This window comes from Neophocaena asiaeorientalis, unplaced genomic scaffold (genome assembly GCF_003031525.2).
Source record: "Neophocaena asiaeorientalis asiaeorientalis breed wild unplaced genomic scaffold, Neophocaena_asiaeorientalis_V1.1 scaffold543, whole genome shotgun sequence".
Taxonomy (NCBI): domain Eukaryota; kingdom Metazoa; phylum Chordata; class Mammalia; order Artiodactyla; family Phocoenidae; genus Neophocaena; species Neophocaena asiaeorientalis.
The window spans coordinates 2,237,793-2,247,230 of NW_020173671.1; the positions used below are offsets into that span (position 1 = coordinate 2,237,793).

The 9,438-nt window shown below is 40.4% G+C and overlaps 1 protein-coding gene across 1 annotated transcript in view; it reads right to left on the reverse strand.

Annotated features, from left to right (window-relative positions):
• Positions 1-9,226, reverse strand: part of LOC112401863 (myosin-8) — a 28,792-nt gene extending 19,566 nt beyond the window's left edge. The window contains exons 1-13 of the mRNA XM_024748386.1: positions 9,186-9,226; positions 7,425-7,663; positions 6,588-6,731; positions 6,346-6,502; positions 3,969-3,996; positions 3,760-3,868; positions 3,584-3,676; positions 3,386-3,449; positions 2,616-2,714; positions 2,421-2,524; positions 1,909-2,047; positions 706-824; positions 479-628 (exon numbers count right to left, since the gene is read on the reverse strand). Coding sequence (XP_024604154.1) covers positions 479-628; positions 706-824; positions 1,909-2,047; positions 2,421-2,524; positions 2,616-2,714; positions 3,386-3,449; positions 3,584-3,676; positions 3,760-3,868; positions 3,969-3,996; positions 6,346-6,502; positions 6,588-6,731; positions 7,425-7,634 — 1,416 coding nt within the window. The 5' untranslated portion in view covers positions 7,635-7,663; positions 9,186-9,226. The remainder of the gene's footprint in view (positions 1-478; positions 629-705; positions 825-1,908; positions 2,048-2,420; positions 2,525-2,615; positions 2,715-3,385; positions 3,450-3,583; positions 3,677-3,759; positions 3,869-3,968; positions 3,997-6,345; positions 6,503-6,587; positions 6,732-7,424; positions 7,664-9,185) is intronic.
• Positions 9,227-9,438: the final 212 nt, after the last annotated feature.

The following is a 9,438-nucleotide window of genomic DNA, read 5'->3' on the forward strand; positions in this document are numbered from 1 at the left end:
TGGCCCAGAGGGGAAATGGTGTGTGTCAGATGAATCTGGAAGAGGGAAAACTATGAACTGTCACTGCACTTCTACCTCTAGGCCGTTTCTCCTCCACGGGAGGTGCCTTGTGTATGGACCAAACGTTGCATAGCCAGGTTCCTGTCGTGGCTTTGCCTTATATGGCTGGAGGATCTTTAGCAAGTGTTTTGATTTTCTTGCATCTGTTTCTCCACATGTAATTGGAAGTAATATTAGTTACTCCTTCATGGGTCGTTGTGAGGATTAAATGAGGTAACATTCTGAAGTGCTTCGTGATAAATGTTAGCTATTATTATTACTTCTGTTATTATCTAGTTACCTCCTAGCTATTTCGTCCTAGGTGCCATGCTGGAGAAAGCAATGTAGACACTACAAGGGTAAATGAATAATAATACTCAGTATATCAAAACCCAAATTGCCTTTCTCCCACTTTTTATTAATATGAAGATAAACTCACATCAAAGATCTCAAAGCCAGCGATGTCCAAGACCCCGATGAAGTACTGCCTGGGCTGCTTGGTGTCCAGCTGCTGGTTGATGCGGGTGACCATCCACAGGAACATCTTCTCGTAGACGGCTTTGGCCAGAGCGCCCACTGCATTGTACACCTTCATGGACAGAGTAATGTTTGTTGGCACTATGAAAGGCCTGGGATGTGTGTGATCCATTGAGCTTGTGCACTTACCTGCTGCACAGTCTGGCCTTTGGTGACGTATTCATTGCCGACCTTGACCCTGGGGTAGCAAAGGGCTTTGAGTAGATCAGCAGAGTTCAGACTCTGGAGATAGGCAGCTTTGTCAGCAACTGCAGAGACACAATTCAAGGAACGTTGTTTAACAGCAGATACTTCTTCAAGGTAGTCTTTCCATTTTCCTCCATACATTTTCGTTATTATTTAAATAGAAAGCTTTAAATAATTCTAGAGAAGATCAGGTGAGGCTCTCTGTATATTAGAGCATATACTTGCTAATAAATGGTCAGTCAGTTACACTGGCCTTTGGTGATTTGTTGCAAGCAACTCCTGAGAAATTTAACAACAATAAAAATATGTCCAGTGATTATGGAAATAATTTATGTAACACAAAAGCCAGAGTCCCTGCTCTTAAGACACAGTAGGTGGGGGTGGAAGGTAAGATAAATACACCGTATCTCAATTTAACTCCTCCCAATTTAACCTCAACGAATTAGTTTCTTTATCTGAAAATGTGAGGATTAAATTTTAGTGCATGATTCCTACAGAGTCCCCTTCTAAAATTTTGTCAATGACTATGATGTAAATGAGGGGGAGAGAATGTCAAGCCAGGGTGGTCAGGAAAGGCTTAAGGGAGCAGATAACTTTAGCTTCCGTGGTAGATCCTGTAAGTTCCATGTTCTTTCCATACATAGAGTATATGATTTTTCTTTCTCAGTTTCTCTTTTATCTTGTTGCCTAGCTTGTCTGAGGGTTACATATAGACCGCACACACATGCGCACAGATGTCCTCCAACCCCAGCTCTGTGTTTGGGCAAGACCCTGTATCCCTCCACTAGGTTTGCCCAGCTGGTGCTGAAATTGACCAATATGCCAAGTTATCCTATATACTTTCTCGCCATTGCTAAGGCAAAGCAAGCTCACAGTTCTGTCCCATTCCCTCTCTAATGATCTGGCCCCAGGTTGTGCCTTTTAGATATATCCTTACAAGTGGCTATTAGGGTTCATTTGGGCTGCATAGAAAGATGGAGATATGGAGATGTGAGGAGGGAAAGGGGGTGAGGAAAGCATGCAGTGTGTGTAAATGTGTACATGCCCCTCAGAAGTCCAGCTACAAAGGAAATGTGAGTTTAGAATAACCTGTTTTTCTCTTGCTGTATTCTCTAATTTAAACCCAGATGGAGGTTCATTTGGTACCTTCGGTGCCATCTGGCTCCGCTTGCTCCTCACGCTGCTTTTGCTTGAATTTCATGTTCCCATAATGCATTACTGCCCCTGTGAGCTTGTAGATGGACACTTTCTCCTCAGGAGTAAAGCCCAGGATGTCAATGGCTCTCTGCCAGGAGAAATGACAGGACAAAGTTAGGGCAGAAGAGACTAACATATTTTGGAGAATTTACACTATATTCTAAGGTAACCACACTTATGGTGTGGTTGCTATTGTCATTTCCATACATAATGGATTTTTTTTTTTTTTTTTTGAGGTACGCGGGCCTCTCACTGTTGTGGCCTCTCCCATTGCGGAGCACAGGCTCCGGACGCGCAGGCTCAGCAGTCATGGCTCACGGGCCCAGACGCTCCGCGGCACGTGGGATCTTCCCAGACCGGGGCACGAACCCGCGTCCGCTGCATCGGCAGGTGGACTCTCAACCACTGTGCCACTAGGGAAGCCCCATAATGGATTTTTAAAAAGTGAGTGTGTGACTTACATCAGTGGCCATCAGCTCTTCTTGGTCATCAATGCTAGGGACTGTGATCTCCCCTTGACTGACGAAGGCATAGTCATACGGGTTGGTGGTGATCAGGAGCATGTCTGGGTGCATAGAATTCAGGGTGTATGGTTTACATTAGAAGTTGTTAACAAAAACATTAACTTTTGTCTGTGAATTTAAGTTCATCCTTACCAATCAGATCTGGTTTCTTATTGGAAGTGATCTGATAAAAAATATGGTAGCTTCTTTCTGCCTTTAACTGGAAAGTAACTCTAGACTTTTCTAGAAGATCTGGAAAGAGAGGGAGATAGACATTGAATTAGAAAAAAATATCAATGCTGCTGAGATATTAAATGAACTTCAGTGTCTTTGGCTAAAATTTGGGCCTAAATTACGTTAGGCTCCATTGAGATTTCAACGTGATGATCGATCCTGTTGGTACTACATGTAAGAATTCCAAATACGTATGGCAATTACCCAAGGTTCTCACCATCTAAGAGCAGAGACTGAAGTATGCATGCTCTAGTAAAAATCAACTTTGCACATGGATGACCTGTGACCTCTGTATTATAATTGATCCTTAATATCCCCTCCTTCCTCAGATCACCTTAGATTCTTTGGTGAGGGACTACCTTGGAAACACCTACCAAAGCCCAGATCAAGAGCAAATCACAGAAATGTATTGTAAGCCTATAGATAACTCATAGGAGTCCATAGATAGTCCTACTGTTTTCCCTGGAGAAAATGTCATAGTTGCTTCTGAGGCAGGAATTGCAGAATGTGTTATAGAGCCATCAGTCTGAGACTGAGGTAAATAGAGCACACAGCGATTATGGATAAGTCTGGCATTAGCTCACGGGCAACACTGCCAGCAGGCTCAGTGCTCAATAAGTGTTGCAAAATATCCCTGCAAATGACATCACTTGTTTCTCTGTTTGATTTTCAATGGTCCTGTTACTCACATGTTTCGATATCAGCAGAAGCCAGTCTCCCCGTGGTACCAAAGTGGATCCTGATGAATTTACCCTTGCAAGTGAAAAAGATGATGTTATATACAAGACTGTTAGCACACGAGTAAGAAGAGATTGAATTAATAACTCAGACATGCCTTTTGGGGCATTTAAGGCCTGAGAAAACCTTTCTGTGACCCAGAGACTCACAAAGCGAGAGGAGTTGTCATTCCTCACAGTCTTGGCGTTGCCAAAAGCCTCCAGCAGGGGGTTGGCACTGATGATTTGATCTTCCAGAGTCCCCTGCAAAGGCAAGAGCAGTCCTCACATCTGGGGCTTCCTGTGTGCCCTGCTAGTCTTGATTCTGACACGCCGGTCAGACCCACCTGCATTTTGCCAGTTTCATCCTTCTTCTTCTCTCCAGTAACTGCAATTGTTGCAAAGTACTGGATGACACGCTTCGTGTTCACAGTCTTTCCTGCCCCAGATTCTCCGCTGTCAAACAGAAACCAGAGAAGAGATCAGAACTACAGCTCACATTGTCGACATCTAAGACAATCACCACAAACCAGAGAAGAAGAAAAAAATCACATACGTGATCAGGATGGACTGGTTCTCACGATCTGTAAAAAACAAATCAAGACCATCAGTTTTAAAAAATAGTACACATTCAATACAAAGATTATTGACTCTGTAAAGATTAATCAGTTTATCCTTTTTAACATTTTGAAGATGTTGCCTGTGATCTTGGTTTTGTGTGTAGCTCCCAGATAGTACTTGCCTCTTGGAGTAAAATTTGTGAAAATAAGAGGCAAAGAATCATGTGTTTCTTCTTAAAATATTATTAATTTTAAAACTTATGGGAAGTTTCAAACGTATACAGAGGTAGAGGCAATAACGTATAAAGAGCTCCTATGTACCCATCATACATACAGTTTCAACAGTTATTATTTGGCCAACTTTGTATAACCTGTACTCCCATCCTAAACTCACTTGGTTATTTTAAAGAAAATTCCAGGCATCATATAATTTCATCTGTAACTACTTCAGTAAGAATCATACAATTTTGAAGTTTCATTTAACAGATGAAGAAACAAACCCAGAGAGAAATAAGTGACTTTTCTAATAGTTACATAGCTTATCAAGATGTTTAGGTCTATTTGACTTCCAGCTTATATATTTTTCTGCTACCTGGCCTCCTCCCGGTTTTTCATATTAATTTGACAGCTGGTAATACTAAAAAAGGAAGGGATCTGGAATTGTAAATGGTGGTGTTCATTTACTTTCCTTTTTATACACGTTTCTAAGTAATGAAAACAAAAATTGTCACTAGTTATATGACTGATATGTTGGATATATACCAGTTTTCTGATTTGTTAAATCTTTAATTCTATACTGATATAGATTTTAGAGCATTCTCAAATCTAAAAAAATCTATTCAGAGAAATAGATGCTAATTTGGGTGCTATTTAGATGTAGATATAGACTTCAGAGAACTTCAAAGCTCTATTCAGGGAAGTAGAGACAGATTTTGGAACATACTCAGATTGATTTCTTTTTCCAATAGAAGAAAAATCAAGAAAGATCATATCACATCTAGTGGGAGCATAGATAAGAAAACAGTGTTCTAGTCTCTAACCAGTCAAATGCCACAGTTTTGGGTGTTTTTTTTTTACAAAAATCATGTTTGGAGATAAGTAATCTTGAATTTGGAGCAGGCCCAAAACTTGGGGGAGTGGGGACCTCTGTAGGAGTGGTGGTGTACATAGCAGTGTAAATGCAACTGCTAAGTGTTAAAACCTCTGGAATGAGCCCACATTTGGATAATTTCTGGAAGGTAGCTAGCTTCTGCTGACAACCAAAGAACAGTTTCCTGGTATGATATCCTTGTAGCACTGCTGGCCAATTTGTAATGGAAAATTCCTATTTTATCCCTTTCTCTTCCCTTTTCTCCTTTAAAAGACAATTTTAAAACTGCATAAAAACAATCAAATAAAAAAACAAAAAGGAGCAAAATCCTCTCCAGTTTCTAATATCTCATGGAAGAACAGGAAATTTAGAATATTTCCAAAGGCAGTACATTTGGTGTGTGCCAATAAAAGGTTTTCATGCTGTATTTGGGCCTACATTTCGCATCAAAGCCATTTTGTTTATGCTTTGATAAGACAGGAATAACAGACTTCGATATAATTTTAAAAAAATATTTTCAGGACTTCCCTGGTGGTCCAGTAGTTAAGACTTTGCCTTCCAACGCAGGGGTTGCAGATTTGATCCCTGGTCAGGGGGCTAAGATCCCATATGCCTCGCAGCCAAAAACCAAAACATAAAACAGAAGCAATATTGTGACAAATTCAATAAAGACTTAAAAAAAAATGGTCCACGTCAAAAAAAAAAAAAACAAAAAACTTTAAAAAAAGTATTTTCAAAGAAAGAGGGATTTCTATTTTCTTCTATTCTTGTAGGAAAATGCTTCAAAATGGTTGCGAGGAAAGTCATGGCTCTTTCTTTACCCCTGTTCTACCCCAAAGGCTAGTGATACTAGCTGTGTCTTTTAAAGATAAGGAATTCACAAAGCTTTCCCGCTATGGCTGGTAACTATTTTCCTTGATTGCTGTAGATGTGGATATTTAAAAAAAATCTACTTGAACTTTTTTTCTGTCCAAATCAGAAAGTAAAAACATGTGAGAAAGCAACAACAAATATGTTTACAGAGGTCTACTAATTATTTCAACGAGGCTTCTGGTCACCAGCTGGGTTAGCTTGGGTAGGTCAATGAATTCAGTGAGCTTCACTTCACTCATCTATAGAATGGCTTCAGGGAAGAATATGTGATTTTACAGTTCTGAAAGTCTCTTGAAAGCAGTGAAGCCCCATGTGGCTGCCATGTAGTATTGTAATCAAAGCCCAAAGTCTGTTTGTTTGTTAAAGATTCTATTTCTACCTTTCTGTAAATAGATGCATCACTCACTCACCAGTCAGCATGAACTGAAAGGCGTTGTCAGAGATGGAGAAGATGTGGGGCGGGGCCTCCTGGCGCTTTTTGCCTCGGTAGGCAGCCACCACCTCAGGGTTGTACACCGGCAGCCACTTGTAGGGGTTGATGGTGACGCAGAAGAGGCCCGAGTAGGTCTGAGAAAATCAGAATATTCAATGTGTGGGATTTGTTTTTACTTGGAGAGATAGGTGGAATAAAGAGATGTTGAAAGGCGCTCACATAGATCATCCAGGCTGCATAACGCTCTTTGAGGTTGTACAGCACTGCTGGCTCGTGCAGGTGGGTCATCATGGCCATGTCCTGGATCTTGTCAAATTTGGGAGGGTTCATGGGGAAGACTTGGTCTTCTCTGACAGTTAGAGTCTGGCAAGTAAAGTAAGAGACAAGTTTGTATTAATGGTTGGAGGTAGGATTTATGTTTATCTGCTTTAATTATAAGACTACAGTTGTGGACACTTTCCATTATATTATTCGGTGTCCTTTAAATAAAGGCATGAAAATACATTCATCTTAGCGTTTGATGGTAAGAAAATCTGTTTCCTCTGATGAGCTAGAATACGTACTACTCTTTAAAAAATACTTTTTTCCTCCTACATTTCCTTGTCCCAGGTTTATTTATCAGTTTATATCATTTTACTTAAATGGGTTAAATTTTTCACTTTTCCTGGCCATTTATTACAAGAAACTTCAATTTGGGGGGAAGTAATGGGGATATTAATACATTGTTTATCTAAATAGATAGTAATTGTTTTGATAGGAGAAGCTAGTTTTTATTTCTCCCAAGTTTGGGGATTTAGACTGGGAAGTGAGGAATTGAAGGAAGATGCTGGAGGCCAAGCCTAGTGGCTTTAAAGTCCTTTGGGTAGTTGGGAAAGGGAGAAATGAGGTTACTGCTGAGAATTTCTTTTACCTCCCAGATCTGATGTCTGTTAATGGACCAGAAGGGTGTCTGTATTGGCAATAGGCTTAGAGATTCTGAGCGAGGAAGGCTTCAACTTGAAGCGAGGAGGTGGAGGAATAGGGCGGGGAGTATTTTCTCCTTATGTTTTTACTTACTGCTCCACATTCTGTCTTTACAGTTACTTTCCCTCCTTCTTTGCTTTGTATGATGCTCTTCACATAGGATTCCTTGGGCTCCACTGCAAAGACTGATGATTTAGCATCGAAGGGCTTGTTTTGGGCTTCAATCCGCTCCTTTTCCGATTTTCGAAGGTAGGGAGCAGCTTCGCCAAAAACAGCCATCTCGGCGTCCAAACTCGCACTCATGGCTGCGATTTATTTAGAGAGAATTTTGCCTTGGGGAAAAAAATCAGGGAGAGGAGAAATAGAAACCGGAAGTTATACATGTGAGCTAGGATTTGAAATGAAAGAAATGTTGAGGCTCCATCGCCTGCCTGGGCTGTAACTGTTCTTCCAAGCTGTTGCTGACCAGTGGTTCTCATACAGTAACCCTAGCTCAGGGCTGCTTTGGAATGAGACTGCAGTCTGAGGCTTCACTTTCAGGGCTTTGAAAATGTCCTTCCCAGATGGCATGTCTTGATCTTCAGGGCTAGGGCATCGACAACTGAGTGAGAACGGAATCCTTGCATGTTTTATTCTCTAGACTGTAACAATATCTATAGCTAAGACTGTTGTTGATGGATTGTTTTATAGCAACTGTCATTCTTTAATCCCCACTTTTCCTTCTGCATAATGTTTGCATCTGTCATTTGCCAGGACAATCATAGAGTTAGGAGGGAAAGTTTGTTTTGTGCAAATGGAGATTGATATTTTCCAAGCTATCGAAAACATCTTTGCCTTTTAGATGGCCATTTTTTCTCTCATAAGCCAAATAATTATTTTTAACATCTACTTTATGTTGATATTTGGTGTTATATCTCTTGGTGGGTCATTAAAGACCCCATACTAAATTCTTATCATTCTAGGTTTTTTGTTTTTTTTTTTATCATTTGGCTTGTTACCAAGAGACTTAGCATTGCCTTAATTCCAAAGTCTCTTTTAACATTCTCCTTTTGGCATGAGAGATTTCAACTGTCAGTTAACAGATCTAACCACAGAGAAATGAGAGCTTCAGCACGAAGAAGTTTCTTCATCCCACATAAATTCCACAGGCTTCTTTTCTTTACGTCCAGAAAAAGAAAAGAGACGAATTTAAGAGTTCATCGCATGTAGGTGAGCCACCGTCCTCCGTTGATAGATGTGTCTCTCAGTGTTGGCGTGTTACTTCGGTTGGGTCTTTCCTTTGCTCTCAGGCAGTGAATTACTTGGGGGGAGGGCCAGGATCTCTTCTAAATTAGGTACGATATTTAGCCCTCTGTGGGTGTAATACTTGTGATTTTTTAAGCGAACAATAACAAACCTTTCTAAAAACTACAGTGAATCATGAAAAGGTAGCTAAAATACTATGGTTTTAACAAGATGTTTGTTTTTGTTTACATTTTTAGATTAAGAATTTTTCTGGATATTTAAAAAATATTGGTAAAGTGTGTAAGTATTCATTGCTTGTCAGGAGGAGGAGGTTAGCATGGAATAGTCCGTTGCCCCTGGACAGTTCTAAGTGCAGCTGAGAACTCACTGTCAAAATTCATTCTTTCCTAAATGGTCCTTTAATCCTGGAATTCAGATGAGGGTGGTCTCTGAGAATAAGACATTCTGAAAAAATGATTTCCCAGCATTTATAAGCAGACATTTGGAAGCACAATCTATTTACATAACTGCAAAAATATGGAAATGGTGTACAGTGAAGAGCTGTTCCCAGCATCGTTAGCCTAAATAACTCCCCTCTGTCATCAATAAATGAATAAAGCAGAGTCTTACCTCTGGATTCCAGATGAAGATGCAGGTTCAGAAGCGTCTAACACTGTAAAACAACACGTTTCTTATTAGTGAAGCTCTGAAATTCCAGTAAGATAGTTATAGAATTAAAACATTTCCCTGGTCTAAAACTTGGCTGTATGAAAATAAAAGTCAGAGTTGGGAGGAACAGTCTCATGCTCAGAGATGGGCCACGGGGTAAGCTGTTTCTGCCCCCAGGGTCCTCCAGGTCCCAAGGCCCCCATCACTTACCCCT